Raw genomic sequence first — 21,788 nt, 5'->3', positions numbered from 1 at the left:
GTCAACCACTGCATGGATTTTCATAACACCTTCAGGGACAATTTTATTTTATTTCTGAGAGGAACACTAGCAGGGTGGTCAATGTTTATGGAAAGGTCATGCTTATGACCTGTCCACCAACTCTTTTCCATTTGGTATCTGCTGTTATAGATACCAGTGACTATAAAATCTGAAGCCATGTGCATTTTCATTCCCTCCACTGGCTTTGTGGCTGATTTTTCCTTCTATAGACTTGCTGTATTATAGCAGCAAACTATCTTACCCAGTCCTACAAGACATGACATAACAAGACATGTCTTATTATCTTTATAACATCAGCAAAAGTCTGCACTCCATATCTAAGATGTCAATAATATAGTTTCTCTGTCTCTCACCTGGGTTCACCTTGGTTGATGGACATGTAAATCTCCCAGGAATTCTCCTCTGGAATGGCGCCATGTGGTATGAGTAAACTGACCCCTGTAACAGAAAAAGCAGAGCTTATTCATCAGTTTTTTCCAATTGTTTTGAAGTACCCTGCTTGAGCACTTCACAGGTGTCTATAAAGAAAGACTTTCTCATGGCAACTTGTGAAATCCCAATCTTTGGAAAATTTACAGAGTCCAAGATAATAAGGAGAATGCTGTTTTATAACAGGTACAAGAGAAGAAGCACATTACTCAGCTGAGTGCTCAAATGAGTCCATTTATTTATTTATTTATTTATTTATTTTTTTTGTGGTCCCATGGATTGAACCCAGGACCCAGAATATTAGGCAAGTACTCTATCATGGGAGCTGTATTCCCAGCTTGTTGATGTTTTAGACTTTATTTTAAACCTTCCTGGTATATTTTAGTTCTCTTAAAAAAAACTGGGTGTCCTAAAACCAATTATTATTAAGCGTACCTGAAAATACAAGAGTTTATCAATATATCAGTTAATTTGCTCCAGAATTTAAGTGTTACTTCCATTAACGTGCAAAAAAGTTAATGGATGATGGATGTGCTAATTCTTTCCTTCAATCTGTTATGAAATTGTCTTACAAAGCACGCATCAGGAAGTAAGCAGAGAGCTGGGTTCAGAGCTGCATCTTGTTAGGAAAATAGAAAAGGTAAAAACATCTGGTAAACCTAGAAACCTTCTAGGTTATTGTATAACCAACGTGGTCTTAAGTTTGTAAATCGAACTTGGAAAGAGCTAAGGCCAAAGGTGACACAGCCATATTCACTTCAATGTCAAAAATCCCGCCATCCTACTGTAATAAAATCCTATAATGCGGGAGAGAAGACACAGAAAGCCACAAGTTAATGTCCCTTTTCTTCTTCATTTCCCAAAAGAAAATATACCACTTTGGCTGAGAGAGACACTTGAGGAGATCTGGGATTCTCCTTAATGCTGACTCTTGTTCACAAAGAGAAATGAAATACTGAAACAGTAAGTTATTGACAAACTGAAATCTCATGGCATTTTCCTATATTTTCAATAATGTAGTGCTTGCCTTTTCCTCTTTCATTACACAGAAAGCTTTCAAATTGCTAATAACAATTTAAATATAAAGATGACAGGTTTTCCTGGTCTCCGTCAATATACCTGTTAGTAGGTAGAGTCAGAGAATGCAAGACTTGTTGTAAGACAAGTTATTTGTGATTTATATTTGTACGCATTATTCAGTCACATGCTACTTATCACCAAGATCTTTCAATAGCTCTAAGGAGGAGGTGCATTTAAATCTTGCCCATAGCTTTTCAGCAGGGCCCTCTATGTTCTGGACCTTCCTGTTGATGGTAGGAGAAATGCATCTGCCACTCTCAGGAACCCTGTCAGGGTTCCTTGCGTGCCCCAGGCTTCCTTCAGTGCAGCTGCCCCATGGAGTGGTGCCTTCAAACCCTTCCCTGCTGCTGAACACACCCTGGAAAGCAGAGGGTTCCCTATGTCTGAGCGCCAGCTGGAGCACGTGCCCTCGTCATTCTGTCTTGTTTTAGTTTGTCATAGCACTTTCTGCTGCTTCTCTTTTAGGTGCTCTAGGCCAGGAAGACGAAGAGACACAATCCCTGTCCTTCACATGGAGAAGACAGCAGGCCATGAGTAAGTGGTAATGCCTGCCACCTCACAGCACCAGAGCCTGCCTGGCACAGAGTGGGAACCTGGTGAACACGTGAATATATGAACGATGGAACACACAGGATTCAAAATTCTCAGTGAAAAGGAGAGGCTTAGAGTCTTGTTATCTTGTATAAATTGTCACATCCTTATGCTCTACTTCCTGATCCAAAGAGAAGAAATATGGCAGAGGACACTTGAGAAAGGAGGTCTGCAGAATGCATCATGTCTCATTCCTTTCAAGTTGGCTTGATTCTCTGTGTTAATACTGAAACATTATTTATGGTTTTCCTAAATTCAATTTGAATACATAGGATCACTGACGCTTTAAATTAACTTCCTGTTTCCTTTTCTCAGAAGTGTTATTATTGTCTTTCAGGCGTATTTCCCTCCTTCTACCCTAACATGCAAATTGCATGTGGAGACTGACGACGGTCAGGAAGGGTGGCAGGAGGGTGGACTGGCGGCAGGTGATATGTTATGAAGAATGAGAGGCACTGCAGGACAGTTTTACACCTGTCGTCTCGTAAAGAAATACCCATTTTCAATATGTCATCCATCAGTTATCTCTGGTTAAAGGAAGATATATACTCCTCTCCTCAAACTCCACCTGCTACTTTGGCAGCCTTTTATTTGACATGACAACAGAACCACCTGTCTGAGTTTCCTCTTTCATATTTTACATAATAAATGATTTCCAGAACATACCATCTGACAAGTTGGGATGGATGGTATTACAGCAATCTAATTTCTATGCTTTGGATCCTTACACTTCATCTCCCCAGGGCATATTTTGCATTTAAGTCCTGTGAAGTTACAGGGAATACATTTCACTCCCCGCACTTATTTTCCCCCTAATTCATTCTTAGTAAACATCTTCAATCTTATCCATTGTGTCTTGGTCAGGAGCTTTGAAAATACCCTTTTCACAGAGGAACTGAGCGGCATCACTGACAGTACTATCAGAATTTTAGTTTTTAACTGTATTACTTCTCAGAGAAGGAGAGGGAGAAAAAGAAAAATCTGTGTCATTACAATTTTATCTCTTCCCTTTTTCTGGTGAACATGAAACAGAGATGAGGGATGGACAGGTCTTGGCATTTTTTCAGTATGCATAAAAAAGCATACACACATGAGTATATAACAAAAGGAGAAGACGAGAAGGGGTACTGGCCAAACCACTTAAGCAGTGGACAGTGAGAGTCTCCTAATAGCCGAGCCAGAGCTAGAAAGAGATGAAAATCCAGGTGCAGTGACTCAGCTTGGGATGTCATATAAATCTGATGTGTGTATCTTATTCTTTGAGAGAGCAAAGGTTGTGTGTATCACTTTTCATTCTCCAATACCCACATTTTTTATGAATGTAACTGACTATGAGTGGTATTTATGCCTGCCTGATTCATTTGAATTGTCTCCCATCTGCCAATTATCAAAACTCCAGAACCAGAACCCCGAACACTGCCAATCATCAACAGGAAAAATTATACACTCATATACATTGAAGCAAGACTGTAATCATGTTCCAAAACATGGATCAAAATAGATTTGAAGAACTGAGAGCCTATGAAAACATAATAATTATTAGGACTGCACTGGAGGACTATTTTTAAAAATCAAAATTTATTTTAATTATGTGGGATTTTTTTTTTTTGTATCGGGGGGGTCAAACTCACAACCTTAGTGCTTTGCCTTGTGTGTGCTGTACTGCTGAGCTGTATCCCTGGCCCCAAAATTTATTTGAAAATGTTTTAAAGGAAGCAGTCAATCTGGGATAGAAAAAAGCGATGTTCACCAATTTAAGACAAAGTTCAACTTCAAGTCAGTGAACTGTCAGTGGAGGGACTGGTTGGCTAAGCGGTGGCCTCAGACTAGTCCTATTACTGCTTCCATTTTGTGAGTTAAAATGTTGGTTAACTCTACCTTCTGGAGAAACGTGGAGACTTTAGTTCTGTTGTTATGACACTCACGGACAGTGGATCTTGCCCTTTGGAGGAGCGAGGGGGGCCCTGTCTGATTTAGCATATTATCTACTTCGCACTCCTTAGAACTCAGATGAGAAACTGACCTCTCCTGTCACTCAATTAATTCTGAGGAAGCAACTCAAGAAGATTAATCCATAGGTACGATATCATTTCAAAAGTGATTTGGACAGCTGAAAGTATCCTGTTATAACAACCAGGAAATCTAACACAATGGAGGAAAAAATGCCAAGAGTTAATGGTACTTATAGCTCAGCCCTGGAATGATGGTTTAATTCCAAAGAGCAACTCCGTGGTGATTCTTCATCATTGTTCTTCGTAAAGTAGTGTTTCCAGTGAGGTCCATGGGCTAGGAGAGGCAAGTTATTGATGCAATTTGAATGTTATTTCACTGCATAATCAGCCTAGATGTAAGCCATTCTTGTATATCAACTCCATGCTAATCAGTCATGTCAAAGAATGTTTTTGGTGCTTCCTGATGACATTCTAGGTAATATTTAAAGGGGCTTAAACCTTGGGGACTTCTCCTCAGGCCTGCTGAGTGAATATGGGCATCAGCCCTCCCAGGGTTCATTGCATTCTGAGATGGAGACCACGAGGTCCGGTTCAGGGTTGGTTCTGGTTTGCAATGTACATCAAGTAGATTGTTGGAGGCACGACATTTGCGGCTCTGACAAGGGACTGGTAAACATACAGTGAACCCACCAGGCTGCAAACCTCTAAATGAAAGGTATTTAAACAAATGCTAAGGAATGCATGCTATAGGTTCACCACATACCTGTGTTTGGCATGACTAAACGCCCCCCTAGGTGGCCAAAGACACCTGTTGTCCTCAGTTCTGTCCTTGTGGGGAAGGATGACAGGTTTTGGATGTAGGGCATCTTGTTTCTGGGATGCACTGTACTGAAGCCACGGTTGTTTCCATGGGGAAAGGTCCCCGAGTGATTCTTGCCATGGTACTCTGCTCTTTCTGACACTCCCAGGGAGACCATGAAGGAGCTCTGGACTTTGACCTTGATGTCTGACAGAGGGTTGAAGAGTGAGGACTCTGTCATGAGCTCCTTGTCCAGTGGGTCCTGTAGACAGATGGGGCCACTGTATGTGCGGCTCACTGTCAGGTCTGGCTGCATGGCAGGGTTCAGGAGCAGGGAGTTACCTAGTGAAAGAAAACTGATCTGTCACTCAGACACTAAAAGACACCTCCATTACCCTTCTACAATTGTTTCTGCTGACCACAGGGCCACCTACGTGATGGCTAGCTGCTGGGATTCAAGCCAGCATACCAATCCCACCCTCCCACCTGGAGCAAGTGGACCAGGCCTTGGAATCAGGAGGATCCTCCCCATCCAGTTTTCCAAATGCCATGGACCAAAATCTCCCCTTTCTGAAGTCTTCAGATTTCGTCTTTTCAAAGTAAGTATTGCTGGTAGTCAGTCAGGTAACTGACTCAGCTTCTGTTGTTTATGAGCTGATTTTAACTGGCAAAGAGAAGCTAACAAAAAAAAATGTTTTTGCAATTCAGTGTGGAGCAAAAATAACATCTGCTCATTTTAAATCGCAAGTGATGACACAGCAGGGTGACGAGGTAGTGTTGCTTGTAACAATGCTTTGTTGGAATTGTGGCACTTTTTGAAGCCAGGGGAGTAAACGATGTGTCTGCAGAACCAACGGGTCAAGGAACCTCAGGAATCGCTCCGTGTCTGAGTAGCTGACTTGCTTGAATGCTACCTATGTCACTCTGAGAGGGAAGAAAGAAGCATATTGGGACAGAGCAGCTCAGATTCTACATGGGGAGCAGCTCAGAATAATGTGCTTTCTGTCTCAAAACAAATGGAAAAAAAAAAAAAACAGTCTACAAAAACATAAGAAATTGGACTTTGTCATCTGTTGGGGCTTACTAATGTTTTTCCGAGCCAAATATGAAAAGGAAACACTGTGATATTTTCTTGTGATGAAGTAATCTCATTTATTAGTAACTAACAAAATAGCCCTCAGTCCCAAGCCACCCGCCCATATCAGTCCGTCAATATGACATCTCAAATTGAAACCCAAGCCATATTAAACAATTTTCCTTTGGTGCCTGACCAAAATGCTTAAAATATGATATTTTTTGAAAATGTTGCAATTCTGGGCCATGTTGTATTAGCCTCTATTGTGTTTCCCTTTTCATAATTTGTAACGATGCCAGCAGGAAATCTATAACTCTGCCTTCTTCCGCATTTTGTTTAGAGGCTCTTAGAATCTAGACTCCCAAAAATACGCACAAATGAGATGAAATAACATTGTAGATCTAAAGCCTCTTTCATGGTGCCTGAGTTTTTCACACCTCGGGCTGCAGGGCCAAGACACAGGCACCAATGAGACTCTGCTTTTTAAAAGAACCACACGGACCTCTCCAGGTCCTGACCTTGCTCTTGTTTATGGTCTTCTGGACAAGAAGTGGGACCAGAGAGTCATTCCAAAACTGAAAAGAAGTCTCCATGGAGACTTCAAAATTTTATCCCTGAGTCTCTTGGCTATTTGATCTCAAGCCCTAACCTTTTGAGGCTTAACTTTTACCTACACTTAAAAGGCCCTCCTCACTTAGGAGAAGCAAAGAAGGAAAAAAGCAAAAGTATTTCCTGGCTGTCGCCAGCGCAGGCATGGAAAATGTCTCAGTAAAAAAAAGGGTGTGTAACAGTCTACAGTTAAAGAGTACCAGAAGCTACTTTTGCAGAAGTCTGACCAGTGAGAGTCACCTACCCTGGTCTCTCAAATCTATCCTTTGGAATCTCTTTCCAAGTCCATGGTCTAATTATGACATTCATTCATATTCTGTTCCTGTCTCTCTGTCTCTCTATTGCTGAGATGGAACTCAGGGCTTCATGCATACTAGGCAAGTGCTCTACCACTAAGCTACATCTCTAGTCCATGACATTCTGTTTAACAGCCTTTCTATCCCCCTTCCTGGGTCCCCAGATATATTGCTGAAGATTGATCTCTAAGGTCGAGAGGTCAGAACTACCCACTTTGAAATACAGCGTCACAATGAATATATGGGGATTAGCAATTACCAAAGGATTTTCCCTTCTCTCTCTCTCATTCTTGACCAAAAATAAACCAGATGGTCTGTAACTTGGCAAGGCAACATATTCTCTTGGAGACCACAGTGCATACAAGGTCAGGGATGTATCTTCCTAAGGAGATGTAAGTAAGCTTTATAAGCTAGTGTTTCCCACTTGCTGCTTGGTGTTCTGGGCAGCATGCTGACATCCGATGCTAAGGGGAGAGGAAATTACCCCCTTCTAGAACTACGTTCATTACATTTATGACACTCCCATATGCTTAGCTATCTTAGTCTTGGTAATTTCTTTCTCCTGAGAACACTCTGAGGTGGATATTTTATATCTGAGGTGGATTATTTTATATCTGTAAAAACTATGACTCCAGGATAATTGATTAAACAGAAATACACAGAAGTTTTAGACTCAAAGCTAACTCACTTTAAAGTTTGTGGACTTACATACAGTATCTCATACTGCCTAATATAGTTCCTCCGTTTGTTTATGGTCTCAGACACGGCCATCTTATTATTTGAGGTAACATATTTCTAGTTCTCTATGTTGTATAAAAATCAGCTCTTCACTGGATTTATAACAAATTAAATCACATTTGTTCAGTCAGTCTCTCGAATCCAGAACATTCACTGGTCTGGAAGGCTGGACACTGAGGTGCCCGTGGCTAAGTGGCATGAGGGGAAACTTGTATTCTCCTGGCCATCTCTCAGTTGTGTTTCTCTTTTGTTTTCTAGAAGGTGTGGATTTCCATTTCAGTGGGCCATCTCCTCAGACAGCTCTAAGCACTGGGATTTCTCTGCCTATGCCACAGGCGTTACTGACTCACAGTAAATAGAAACAGGGCTATAACACGGATGTTCAGGGTCAAGGTAGCAAGCAGCATCTCCTGAAGAGCAATGGTGTCAGTTTCTGGGAAATGAAAGGCAGGAATGGCTCATCTTTACCTTGCGGTCAGGAACAGATTTGGTTCATCTAAGAGAATTAAGTGATTCTGTGTCTTGAAGATGAGTATTCCTATAGTTTGACATGATAGATGTCGCTTGCCCTGCTACATAAGATTGCTTGGACTTGGTGACAACTGAGAGTCATTCAGGCTGCAGTTTCATTTGTTCCCCCGGCTAAGTGACCCTTGATGTATTTTTTTAAAGTCTTCTTACTTATTTAAAATACAAGAAACCAAAATCTAGTGTAATAAATACACTTGGGAGCTTGTGGCCTGGGATTTGATCCTTACCTTGAAGTCAGTGTTTTAGTTAACTAAATTAAATATGTATCTTCAAATCAGCCTTCTTCAAAGAGAAAGTTGGATCATTTGAGATAAAGTAACTCATTAGGCTCACTATGCATCAGAGATGGAACTGCCTCATTTAAAATGCGGCTGATGGTGACCTGAGAGTCACTTGTCCTTGTGGGAGCTAAGGATGTCAGCAGACCGCCCCTTCATGCTTGGGTCTGTAGTGTAAGAACAATTCGGCAGCGGCTCCCAGTGCCAAGAGCTACCTTCACACAGGCTCCCAAGAACTCTGGGGTCCCTGTGCAAACGTAGCCGCTGGTCCTGAGGATGAGGTATTGGGGGACCTACGCCGCTGACCTTGACGGACCGTTTTGAAGTTGAAGGTCTGGAAACCACCTGTCAATGCAGAAGAGTCGATGACGTCCACGCCGTAGTCACTCTGGCTCCGTCTGTAAAGGGTGACTCCGATGACCAAGACTGCAACGGCGACAACCGCAGCACCCAGGCCCGAATAGAGAGCGATGTCGCTGGCATTCTCAATGCCTGGAAGACACAAGAGGATCCCTAAGTAACCACCCTGGGGTACAAGATGAAACTCTACTGGAGGTTTGGAGTTATTGGTCATAGAAAATGATGTATGTAGCTAGCCATGAGTTGTATTTTCATTCGCACAATAATCCTGTTTTTCAAATGCCTTGTATAAATCAAAATGATGCTAGCCAAATACCTTAACTGCATTAAGTAGCTTACCATGTAATAGACTCTTGCAGAGAATCAATTTTGTAAAGAACATAAAATTTTTTTCTAGTAAAAACAGGCAACTCCTTAATATACATATTTTAAGAAGTTATTTACCTTCAAAGTATATCTTATCCTTTATTTTTATTGATAGAGGACAGATTCACACAAATGACAAATAAAGTGGGACAGCTCAGCTGGTTGATGATGGGGGTACATGCATTTGCAGACAGTGGTGTAGGGCTAGAAGTTAACCCATGGTCCATGAGTTGGGAGAAGACCAGAGCTTACGAATAGGAATTTTAGCTTTGACACAAGTCCTTCAGATTCCGAGACACGGACAACCTCAGTTCAGGGCATATACAATCATTGTCATGGTGTTTGGCATGGATGGTGAAGGTCTTGGTCCCAGGGGCTCTTATGTCCATGGTAATTACTTTCTGGCCTCAGTTAGATACTAGACTCCAGCACTATTGTGGGGAGGACTGGTCTCTCAGAGGGCACATGCTGTTTCTCCCATACCTCTCCTACTCCATCCTATTGAATGCATGGGCAAAGCAAAAATAAAAGCGTTAGTTTTTGAATTTAGAATGTAGGTGTCTCCCCACCCCCAGGATGTGCCACAGCGGCTTTTCAACTCTTTTCCCCGAGGAGCGTTGCATGTACTTTATCCTTGTGGCCAATTCATGATGGCTGCTGCACTTCAGCCTCGGGGATTTATTTGAGACAGTGTAATCCTAAAAGAGGTGTAATCTCAGAAAATGTGTAGAAATGGAAGGTGGCAAGAGCTAACTAGGTAATTAATCTCCCTGCAGATTATGTGGTAAGTTCACTTAATGGGTCCAAAAGTAATTACAATGTTGCCCTGTGTTGGGCTGAGAGGATAAAATAAACCCATCATATATTTACCTGGTAATTGCATGGCACTTAAACTACACATTCACCGCACCCTAATATGGTACTTATGTTATCAAATAAGTAATACTAACCACACAAGTAAAGTGGATTTATTTTCAACAAAGTTAGTGGACTGTAAAATAAGGTGCCTCCAAATTAAAGTGTGAACAAGGAAATCAAGCAGAACCGGCCAGTAATAGGGCAGTAAACACACACAAATAACATGCAAGAGAAAGCACAACCATCCAAAAGAAGAGTTTCTGAAAGGTCAGAGATTTATTAGATACATTCAATAACTACAACACACGGTGAGACTCATTCAGACCTTGGCTCCAGCTGCATGATCACCCCAGTGAGACAGGAATGGGCATGCGGGCCAGTGCTGTAACCACCAGAACCATAGGCACGCTGACCAACACCCAACGCAGCATCGCCCTGTCTTGTCTGTCCATGTCCTCTGGAGGGAGAGGGGCAGTCACTGACCTACTATTTTCCTACCCTCCCCTGCTTGCTGAAGCTGCGGGGAGAGAATAATTAAACCTAAAACAAAGAGAGGGCACGGAACACAGCAGATGGGCTGGGCCAGGGCACCAGGCAGCGAGGGGACTTTGGATTTGGACCAATTGCCTTCTTCCTCCCTTCCCTCCAGTTCCTTGGGCACCACTGACTGATAACACTACCATCCTAAAAGGTGCATCCAGGAGGACACACCTGCTCAGGAAATGAGTACACACAAGCACAGCCTGTGGGGTACCGAGCACAGCTGCTATGCTGCAGAGTTGGCAAGACAGACACAAAGACACCCTTCGCATCTCAGGTACCAGACTGTGATGGACCGGAAGCCAGCAAGATGACCAAGGCAAAAAAATCCAACCTGCAAATAGGTACTCCTGACAGGGACCCAGTGAGACAAAACAGAGGTGCAGGCACATGTTGCTGTGGTTGCCCTGGATTCCTACTTTGTCTTTTCTGTGTCCACTCTTGTACTCAGGTAATTAGAATTCTGTCTCTCAGTTTTAGCAAAGAATCCTACACATGACCTCAGACCCAGTTACAAGGTCTGATATGGCTCAATATGTTCCTCTCGTAAGAAAATATATAGAATTCATTTGACTTAAGTTGAGAGAATAAAATAAAAAATTATAACACTTTACAAATAAATAGAGGGACATCAGGGTTAGGGTGTGGAAAGAATGGAGAAAGACCAGCATGGGGTACTACTGGCTGCCCACGAGGCTCACTCTGACCCTGGGAGAGCCAGGCACCAGGAGAGAGATTCCTAGAGAAAGAAGAGCAAAGTGATATTGACTTCATAAGAATGGTTTGTCTTGGAAATTGCAAATAATTTCATTAATTCAACAAACACTTTGAGGACACTCATGCAAAAGAAATGCGAATACACGGGAGAAGTCTCCAAGGCGGAAATTATCAGTCATTTATCCTCTAAAAGACAGACAGTGCCAAGGCCCTGGCATTCCGGAAGTAGCTGTAGAGGGATACACTAACACCCCAACCCACACTTTGTATCTCAAGACATTTAATCAGACATCCTTACCCAGAGCAACTTCTTCTAAAGCTGAATCACGTGCTGTCTTCTCTTCTTTTTTCTTTCTTCTTTTTTCTATCTACCTGTGTACGCTTTACCTCATTCTTTTTTTTTTTTCCCCCTTTCTGTCTTGTTTTCTAAGCTCGCTATCTAAGAGCACGGAGTGGCTTTCTGTGTAAGAATTTTCACGTATTCACAAAACACACAGCAGTCCTTTCCTATGTGTTCAGAATTGGTTCCAGGAAGCCCTGAGGTGTCCATGTTTTCCGTGCTGGCTTCATGGGAGAAGGGAGGGAGGTGTGTGTGTGTGTGTGTGTGTGTGTGTGTGTATGCATTGATCACAGATGCACTGGGATGGCATCTGCAGAATCATCCCATGTACATGCACGCGCGTGTGTGTAAAGCACATACTCGGCTCATATCAGGATACTGGACTGCCTGAGGAAAACCACCGCCATTTATTACCAGTAAAATTGCTGCTGCCACATGATTGCATGATACAGTCCCTTCCTGGGGTTTGATAGCTTTCTTTGCATCCTCTCCTGTGCTTCTGATTTCTGGCCCTTGCTATATACTGTTAACCCAAATTCGACTGTGACCAATTTAACTGTTAAGTGGATGCCTGACTACAAAAGGAGGTGGGTAGTGGTCAGGGTCACCTGCCCTCTGCACCCTGCTAGGCACTCATGCCCTGACTGTGCCTACGTGTCTGTCCTTAGCCTGTCTCCCTCTCTCCTTCCCTCACAGTGACTATCTCGGTCAGTACAGCCAATACCACCAACCTGTAGAACTGCAAACTCTTATAGACATTGCTCAAAGTTCTAACATCTTATTTTGGATAGCACTTTTCTATTATTAATTATTGGAATGACAGTAAGTTGGTTTGTTCCCCCTACTGCTTTCAACTCTTCATAAGAAGCACTAGCTCTGTAATTTCCCCTAGAACATTCTAAATCATTGCGGCTCATGGACTGCTTGCCTGGCCTCCAACTGTGAGGAGAGAAATTTTAAAAACTACAGAATTCCCTTTTCATTTGCATTTGCACGCAGGATTATCCCTATGGGCTACCCTTCCAGCACAGTGTTACCGGTTTATTTGCTCAAAGTGATTTGGAACAAAAGCACAGACAGAAAAAACGCTGTTCTTTTTGTGAGTATAGGATACTTTTCTCTGCCTTTGCTTCATAAATAAGGCTTTCTGTATCAATATGTTACTGATGTCTTTCCTGCCTTCTTCCTGCCTATTTTCCTCTATTCAAGAGGCACAAAAGCTTAAGGCAAAGCTTGGAAGGATTCCACACTTGGTAGAAAAAAGCTGTTGTGTACAGACCACAGGTATCAACAAAAAAACAGGAAACCGAAACCCAAAGAACCTATTGAAAAATCTCTTGTATACCAAATTACTCAGCAACTACTGAGGAATGTGCTCCCTGCTGGGTGGAGTGTGGACCATCTACAGAAACATGCTGCAAAGATGAAGAGGGCCAGAGACTGAGACTGCAGGGAGAAAGTATTTATAGGTTCATTCGGCCTGGAAATACAGAGTTGTAAAGTAACTTCTGCATAATCCGAAGGCAAAAGGGTTGTTACTGTGTACCTACAGCAGGTATTCAATGGCCATTTATTTATAAGAAAGCAAGTAACCAACACTTTGCCATCTCTAAGGAGGACTGAAAAGGAGGACATGCCCTCTTATTATAGCAGTTGGGACTCCAGTTAGATATTAAAACAACCTTTCCCACAGTGAGGGTCATTAAAACCCCAACTATGTTTGTGAGGGAGACTGTGCAATCTAATCTCCTTTCATCAACTCTCTGAAAACCACCAACTTTATAACAGTTTGCAATTATTTTATTTTAGTGATCTGGTCAGGGTTGGTGAGGACAAAGTGACCTTTCCAAGTCCCTTTGAATTTCATAGTTTCAGAAACAGATATTAACAAGTTTGATGGCTTTTATGAATTATAATCATCTCCAGTCACTTAGACTAACCAGTTCCCCAGAAGACCTCAGAGAGGGCTGTTTACTTGATTTGCCGCCCTCATTTATTCCCAGGTGTAAGACGTATTACTGCCTCTTAATAATAGAACTTTAACTCAATTCCCATGTTATGAATTTAACATATATCAGATTGGACTTTATTTTGCAGTACTCAAATAAGCTACAGAGGATTAACAAAGCAGCATGGTGAGTACATTCAAAGCATTCTGCTGTTATCTCCTTTTTAGGGTCATTCTAGACCATTGCTCCCACTACAGGAAAAAAAATGCAAACAAACTTGAACTGGTCTATGTAAGAGGCATAGGACTGCTAAGGCATACCTATCGTAAATATTTGTAAAGAGGGGCCTGTAAGGGGCAAATCAATGAAAGGCTGGAAAAGCCAGCTACTGAGCTGAATGGAAGCCAGGCAACAGCTCTCCAGCAAGAGCCCTCTGCATAGGCAGGGCTGCTGATAAAAAGGAACTTTCCCAAATATTCCTTTGCATGCTGAAATATCATTGCAGAAGTTATTGTTATGAGCTTGTTTATTTTTGCTGTCATCAAGAAGCAATATGATTTTCTCTTAATTCAACAGAAAACAGCCATGATCAACCCTGGTAAGCAATTTCAGTTATTTTTGCAATTCTCAGAAGCTCATAATACCTTAAGGAATCAGCATGTCTGTCTTTTTGGTGTTTCACCTTTGAAGATCTCATGACTGCTATTGTAGTTCCTATTTTATTACTGTAATTAATGACAGCAGCCAAGTCTTCGATATGTACCAAGCATTGTTTTATTAACCAGGCATCACTATAGTCCTTTATATCTCTCCCATTTACTCCTGACACACTTATAAAATTGTCTTTATTTTGATGTGTGAACTAAGGCAAGAATACAAGTCTTGCTGAAAGCCTTATGGCTGTCAACTGCCAGAGCCAAGAATCCATCCAAAAACATCTAGTGCCAGAAGAGCCCTGTGATCATCCCTGCCTATGTGGCTGTTCATCAGTCTTCCTCATCGGCAGCCTGATTTCCTCTCTCAAGAAGAGTAACTCAGCAAGGAGCACTAGCTTTATTCCTGGCCTTGTATGCAGGCGAAATCTCAGCTTCCGTTTGCAGTGACAGAGGTTTGGTACGTCAGTCACTTTCTGTAGACTTCATAATTAGAGAACTAGATCAGGATCTGAGCACGCATCCACCTCAGTCCCGAACTGCTTCAACACCTCACTCTGTTCCTTCCTTCCTTGTGTCTCTGCTCTTCCCACACCTGTACCCATCTTAGCCCACCCTGCTGACGGAAGTCGAAAGCTATCCTTGCTGATATCACCAAATGCTGACCCTGGGCCTGCTTTGCTTTCCATTTGTTATTGTATTTACATCCCAGGACCAAATAATATTTTTCATTACCACAGGTACTCGATGTTCCCTGGTGGGAAAGGTGGAGAATATTCTAGGTCAGCTCACTGCTCTACAATTCCCAGCTCTCTGTGCACTCATAAGGGTTCTTTTTTTCTGGCCCCTGAAGAGCTGCCCCTTCTCTATGTCAGGTGTCCTCTGATCCAGCCTTTTGCTGCCCCTACAGGGACTTGGCCTTATCTGTTATTCTCTTTTGGACCTGCATTTTAAAACATTTCCTCCACGCCTGAGCCTTGCGTCACCTGCAAATGCAGCCTCGTGGCTGTCACTACCTTCCCCTTCCTTCCCTCCACTTGTTTACACTCTGACCCACTTCTCCAAGACGCAGTTTTTTTCTTCTTAAGCTCTACTGAGTTTTTAGCTCTTTGTCTATATGGGACACTTTTTAAACATTAAACATCTCCTAATCTCTTAATACCTGTTCCCCAGTATCTCCAACCAGTTAACTGTTGTCACTGTTAAGAAGAAAAGTAGAAGCAATACAGACAGAATTAGAAAATGCTTTAGAAGTATAAAAATATCATACTATGTAAAGAAAAGAATTCCTTCCTATTACCACTTCTACAGTAAGTAACCATTTGAAAGTACCTTGGAAGTTCTGCCAGGAAACAAACAAATAAACAACATGAATGTCCAGTTTTCTTTTTCCTTCTTTACCCTGAGGCTCTAGGATAAACTTCCTTTCATGTATGTGGGGCATCTCTCATCCTAACATGCGTGTGTAAAGCTTTGTGATAATTTATTTAGTGGGTCCCCTTGCCTTACCATGATTCCTCTTAGCCTTAAAGGATGCTTTGCTCAAACCCAGGTTCCCTCTTGAAGTCATCTACAACTGTATCAACAGTCATGCTCTTTATCAGATGTTGCTTCTCTGTTCTACAGCACCAGACAGAAGCGACTGACCTTCCTTTTAGAAACTCTGACCCTTCAACTCTGTTTGTTTTTCGAATCATTATCTTGCTATGAAGTTCAAAATGGCCTTGAACTTGCTGTGCTACCTCAGCTGGCCTCAAACCTGTGATTCTCCTACCTGAGCCTCCTGAGTGCTAGGATTCTGGGCATGCCCCACCAACTGGGTTATTTGACCTGCTCTTTCCTTACTGTTAGTAACTACCCTTCATTCTCCTAGTTGTAAGCATAGGCTTAAAGTTCAGCCCTTGGCTCTTTTTCCTTCCTCTGGTCTCTTCTGATTGGGTAATCCCTTACATGCCACTGACAGTGGCAAGTATGCCTTGGCCCCTGCCCAGTCTTAGCCCAACTCTTCTGTCTCATCTGTTCTCCAAAGACCTGATTTGTATTTCCTTTCTGAAAGCTATACAAAATCATGAGTATCATGTGCTCACCTTTCAAATATATCATTTTATTTCTTTATTTTCCATTCTTCCCCAAATCTTTTCTCTTCCTAAACCCTCTTTTTCTGGAACTGATGGATGCCACCAATGACCAGGCTGAGATCAAAGAATTATGCTTGATTTTGTTTCACTTATGTCCTTACCCAAAGCACTCATATCCCTCACTCATTAATTAGTCTCCACTAAATCTCAGTTTCAATCAGAGACTCCCCACAATGCCACATTATAGTCTGCTCTGCCCAGTTACCCGTGTTCTTGGGCTTTAAGCCCAGTGAACCACTTATAAGTGAAAGCAAAACAGTTCTCCATCTGGTGCGGCACTCCGATACCTTCCAATAATTAGCTAGTACGCACCAAGTCCATTCCTGTATACGCATTATATCATACTGCTCAACACATCTTATGCTGTACCCTTCCTTAAATTTCAACTCCTCATATCCGTCTCTTAACTACATGGATACTAGTCTCTGGCCAAATCCATGGACTTTTCTTTTCTCCAATTCTTTTCTCATAGAGCAAGTTTCTCTCCTCTGATATTTGGTTTAGTTTTCTATTCTGCTATTGTAGACAATCAAAGGCATCTATTTAATAAGATGTATCTTGACAGCACAAATTCATGTATGTTTTGGTCTTTTTAGTAACACTGCCAGCTTTAGCAAATAAAAATATAGGACATACACTCATGACTAAATTTCCAGCTCAATAATGAATAATTTTAGCATAAGTAACTCTTATACAATACCAGCATTTGAGATGTATTTATACTGAAAATTGTGTAATTCAGTGTTTACCTGAAATTCAAGTTCAACTAGAGGTCCTACGTGTTACCTGGCAGCTTCATCTTTCAACTTCAAAAGAAACATGCTTTCCTCCATTAAGTAGGGAGATGGGTTGAAATAAAGGACAGAGTTGAAGAGAACAAAGTTTGAACTCCACCCTTTCAGAAATTATTTCACTTCATTTAATTTTTCTCTTCTCAGTTCCAAAGATATAAACTCTCTAAACTGTGAGCTCCAGTGAGTTGGGGAGATGATGGGGCTTTTGAATGCACATTTGTAGCAAGCACCCTGAATTATTTGGATGCAAAAGAAATCACTTCTGAGGTATTTCCTGAACAAAATTCCATTATGTCCATTGAGGGCAGAGTAACTTCAATCACTGAAAATGGCACTAAAATAAGGAATCCACTTATGGGCTAAAAATTAGATAGTAAAAAAAAATGAAAATAGTAAGAACATTACAAATGTTGCACATATACAGGTTGAGCTGATTCACGGGAGAAAAATATTCTGAGGGACAAAGCAAATCACTGCAATTTGTGGGAAGTGCTGTACTTATGTAATTGAAAGTAAGCAGCAGGAGATGAGGAAAAATGATGGACATCATAGAGGAAAAGTACTTTAGGGACTGGCTAGGAGTTTAGCATCATTGCCACTCGTGTGATGTGAGCTTGGAAAGGCCCAGAAGTCTGTTGAGAATCTGATGGAATGGCCCACAGGAAAATGGGCCAGAGGAGCTTTTTAGGTTGGCACAGCCTGACAGACCGAGTTCAAGTGTCAAGAACGGATTCCACCTCTTCTGAGCAGCTCCGTTCCTGGTAGAGATCATAAAGGGCAGGGATCAACATTATTCCACTAACCATAAAGGGGGAAGTTGCAAGGTGAATTTTTTTCAGTGAGAAAAAGAACACAGCTATTTTTCAGACATTAGGGAGAAATTCAGACCATTCTTTGGCAAAAGCTTTGAGTTTTATCCTAGTGCCTCTTATAGATGATGATTCAAAACCGTTCCTTCACTTACTCTTTTTTCAAATCATGTGTCCTCTCTCTTGCACTGAAATGGCAAGGATAGTACATTACTTATTCTTTCACATTTCATTTCATTTGTGATTATTTACAATAAGTGCCTATGACATAAACGAATGACACTGACTATATCACAGGTATGATCAAAATATATACTGAATGTTTAAACTGAAAAAAAAATCATTACAGATAAAAGACACGGTTACCATTAATCCTTTGCAAAATAATCTCCCTCGCTTTGGATGCATTTCTCCCACTGTTCTTGCCAGTTTCTGAAGCAGTTCTGGAAATCCTCTTTCATGAGCACTTTCCCAAGAAGTGGTGAAAACTGGCGAGTATTGCAGCAAGTGCCATGCCATGGGAGACAGGGACATAAAAAAGTCACAGTGTGGTCTCTTCTGTTTATGCGTCAGGTCTGGCACAGTGTGGCGTCTGGCTTGTTCCCAAAGTCAGCACATTTGCAATTAATTCAGGACACTGAGGCAGACAAGATAGTGAAACTGAAGGTATTCATGAAAGAGGCCTTCCATGACTGCTTAGAAAGTGGCAAGCACAGTGGGACAAGTGTGTTCCACAAAAGGGGGAGTATTTTGAGGGTGATTAACAGCAATGTATCTTTATCTGTAACACATTTTAAAAATTTAAACATTCACTGTTTACTTGGATTAGCAAAATTCTTGCTTTACTACTTTAACTGGAAAAGGTCCAACACGAAGTTGTGAAGACTTATAAACATAACAAGCATTCGTTAACCATCTATACACTAGGATCTGTGGTAAACGCATTAGGTAAGCAGATGAATAAGACTCTATAGTAAATACCAGATGCCTTCCTTTACTAGGAATTCCGGGCCAGCATAGAATAGAAATAGGGAACAGTTTGTTCCTGAGGAATTACAGGAGTAACTACCCAGACTGGGTGGCAGGGGATTTGTCACTTGCCAAAGTGACACCTAACTGAAACCTGAAGACAGAATCAATAACCAGATTAAGGGGTAGGTGCAGGAAAAAGCTTTTAGGCAGAAATGAAAGAATGGATGATGTGATGAATGCCCAAGAGTTATTCAGAGAACTAGGAACCTTTGCTTGCCTGAAGAGAAAGCAATGATGAGAAAGGAAAATACTCAGTAGTTAAGTTGCTCAAGAGAATGTGATAGCAATTAGGTGACGCCAGTTGGGCCCAGATCTTACACAGAGTAAAGACTCTGAACCTCACCGTAAGAACAAAGGTGACCTCCTCAAGAGACAGTAAGGTGATGTGACTAGAATGCATGTTTTAGAAAAATCTGACCAACAGATGCAGGCAAAATTGAAGACAGGAAGAGGACTGTAGGAATTCGGGGTAGGATAATGGTCCGAAGTTTTCACCTCCCCTTTGTAAAGACTTTTTCTTTGGATTTTTCTCCTACTGGTGTGAGGGCCCTGTAGGGCTCACTCCTTAGATCTTTTTCTTTATTCACACTCATTATCCAGTGATCTCATCTAACCTAATAGTTTTAAATATCATCCGGATGCTGACAAGCTCCAAATTTATGTCACCAGCCAGTCTAGTCCTCTGCCCTCCAGGGTCATATATTCAACTGCCTATTCCACCTTTCCATTTGGAGATTTAACAGTCATCTCAAACTGAACTCTTGCTTCTTCCTCAGATTTGCTATCTCAGGTTTTCCCTCTGGAGCGCTATGCTTCCCGTTACACAGCCAAATATTTGGTGTCATCTGTAACTTGTTTTTTTTGGTCTCATAGTTGACACCCAGTCCATTAGCAAATCCTTTGTGCCGTTAGATATCAGACATTGTTTATTACAATTCTTACTATTACTATTCATCCCAACCTAAGGTTATTTATAACCTGGATGATTCTAGCAGCCTAGATATTGTACCAGATTATTGTCCTAATAGGTGACTGTCACAGATCCCCTTGCTTCTGCATTGGTCTTCTACAGGTTTAATTTTAGAAAATATTAGATCCTGTCTCTCTGAATAAAGACCTCGAAATCTCCCCCTCTTTCTCAGAGGAAAGACCAAAGCTTCAGCCTGGTCTGTGACACCCCATGGTGCATACATTTCACCCACTTCTCTGACCTTAGCTTTTACAGGTCTGCCCTTTCTCATTCTATTTCAAGTGTCTGGGCCTTCTTTAATGCTCCTCAGACTTTAAGCCAGCTCCCATGCATAATTTTTGCACCCTGCTATTTCCTTTGCCTTGAATGCTTGTTCCCCAGGCATCTAGAATGTCATTTCTTTTTTTTTAATCTCCTTTAAAATGTAATTTTACTGACCCCATCTCTGAACATCTTACAACAAGAAGTGACCCTCTCTTTAACCTTCCCTAAATCCCTAACTCTACTGTATCTCTTGACACCATGCTTTACACCATCTCTGTAGCTCAGCACTGTGTGTCTTCTGCCTTGTTTATTTATCCCACCTCCCCTCAGTGAAACCCTGAGCTGAGGAGAGCAGTAACTGTGTTTGTTAAGGTGGAGGGCTGATGCGCCAACTCACTGAACATCTTTCAATATACAGCGCGCCCTCTGTAAATAATTTGAGTGAATGCAGGGAAGGATTCAGTGCAGTGCAAATGGGGAGAAGCAGATGCACTTGAGATTTTTCTTTGGTAGAATGATCAGATTATGATGATTTACTAGGTACTGAGAAGAAGGCAGATGAAGATAGAGGTGGGTAGGAGGCTATCAAGTTTCTGACCCAAACCAACCGAGTTGATGGTACACCATTCACTGAAATAGAGAAGATGAGAGGTATAGATTAGTGACAGGGACAGCACAGGATAAATTCAATTCTGAAGTTCAGATGAAGGTTATGGGAACACTTTTAACTGAAGATGTCCTGGAGGTAGAGAACTCTGGAACTATTAATTGGATTCATGTGGAGCTTTCATCTCTGTTAGGTACAGAACAATCACATGGGGAGAAGATGAGGGGAGAACACATAGAGCTGAGTTATTTTTAAGAGAAAAGCTAACTCCTGTTAGTTCTGCCCTCAGGTGAACACGGCCAACCAGCCACCCTTCAAGAACTCCTGGTCCATCAGGAAACCACATTCTCCAAGCTGCCAAGTCTCACTGTCTAATCGGATCCATGTTTCAGCCTGATTCTGGGGGTTCCTGCTTGCCATTCACAACCTACTATATTTTATTGCACCTCCTGACATTGTTACACAACATTTATTGAAAGCACATTTGATGGTAATGAAGTTTCTATTAACTATGATTAAATCTCATAAAGCACCTGAAGATAATTTAAGATGTGCAGAAGCAGAAAATGAAACATTCGGTTTAGTACATTAGGAAACCTAACTGATTAAATTATCTCATTTACAATAAGTGCTTTCATGAGCTATGCAGTGCACATATTTCCCCTGGTTTGTCATTATGATTTGGCAACAGATACCTTAAGACTTCACTTTCCGTTTCGCACCTTCCTACAACTCCGAGATGGGTCCGCTGCCCACCTGGCTCTGAAGACAGTGTGTAATGATCTGGGCAATGTTTCTCATCCACCAGGTTTGGTGAGGATCATGTGTGCAGCTATATATAGGAGCAGGTTGTTTCTCAATTATCTTCATAATTGACTTTGATTTTGCATCAGTGATGATTCATGTAGTCTTAAACTAAGCCCCACTTTGACAGAACCCAGCAGCCTGAATTTGTATAATGCACTCCTAACTATGCAGCTTACAGAATCCCG

General features: G+C 41.7%; 1 protein-coding gene across 6 annotated transcripts in view; it reads right to left on the bottom strand.

Moving 5' to 3' along the window:
- Window positions 1–21,788, bottom strand: part of Unc5d (unc-5 netrin receptor D) — a 537,437-nt gene that overhangs the window by 61,627 nt on the left and 454,022 nt on the right. For 4 of the 6 annotated variants that reach the window (XM_063240191.1, XM_063240192.1, XM_063240194.1 and 1 more), the window contains 3 exons: window positions 8,706–8,891; window positions 4,837–5,214; window positions 375–459 (listed from right to left, as the gene is read on the bottom strand). In XM_063240191.1, coding sequence (XP_063096261.1) covers window positions 375–459; window positions 4,837–5,214; window positions 8,706–8,891 — 649 coding nt within the window. The remainder of the gene's footprint in view (window positions 1–374; window positions 460–4,836; window positions 5,215–8,705; window positions 8,892–21,788) is intronic. The other 2 variants (XM_063240193.1, XM_063240196.1) reach the window with 1 other exon arrangement.

This window comes from Cavia porcellus, unplaced genomic scaffold (genome assembly GCF_034190915.1).
Source record: "Cavia porcellus strain 051 isolate PalLab524CR breed Dunkin Hartley unplaced genomic scaffold, mCavPor4.1 scaffold_29, whole genome shotgun sequence".
NCBI lineage: Eukaryota > Metazoa > Chordata > Mammalia > Rodentia > Caviidae > Cavia > Cavia porcellus.
The sequence above is the reverse complement of the archived record's forward strand: the minus strand, read 5'-3'. Positions and strand labels throughout refer to the sequence as shown.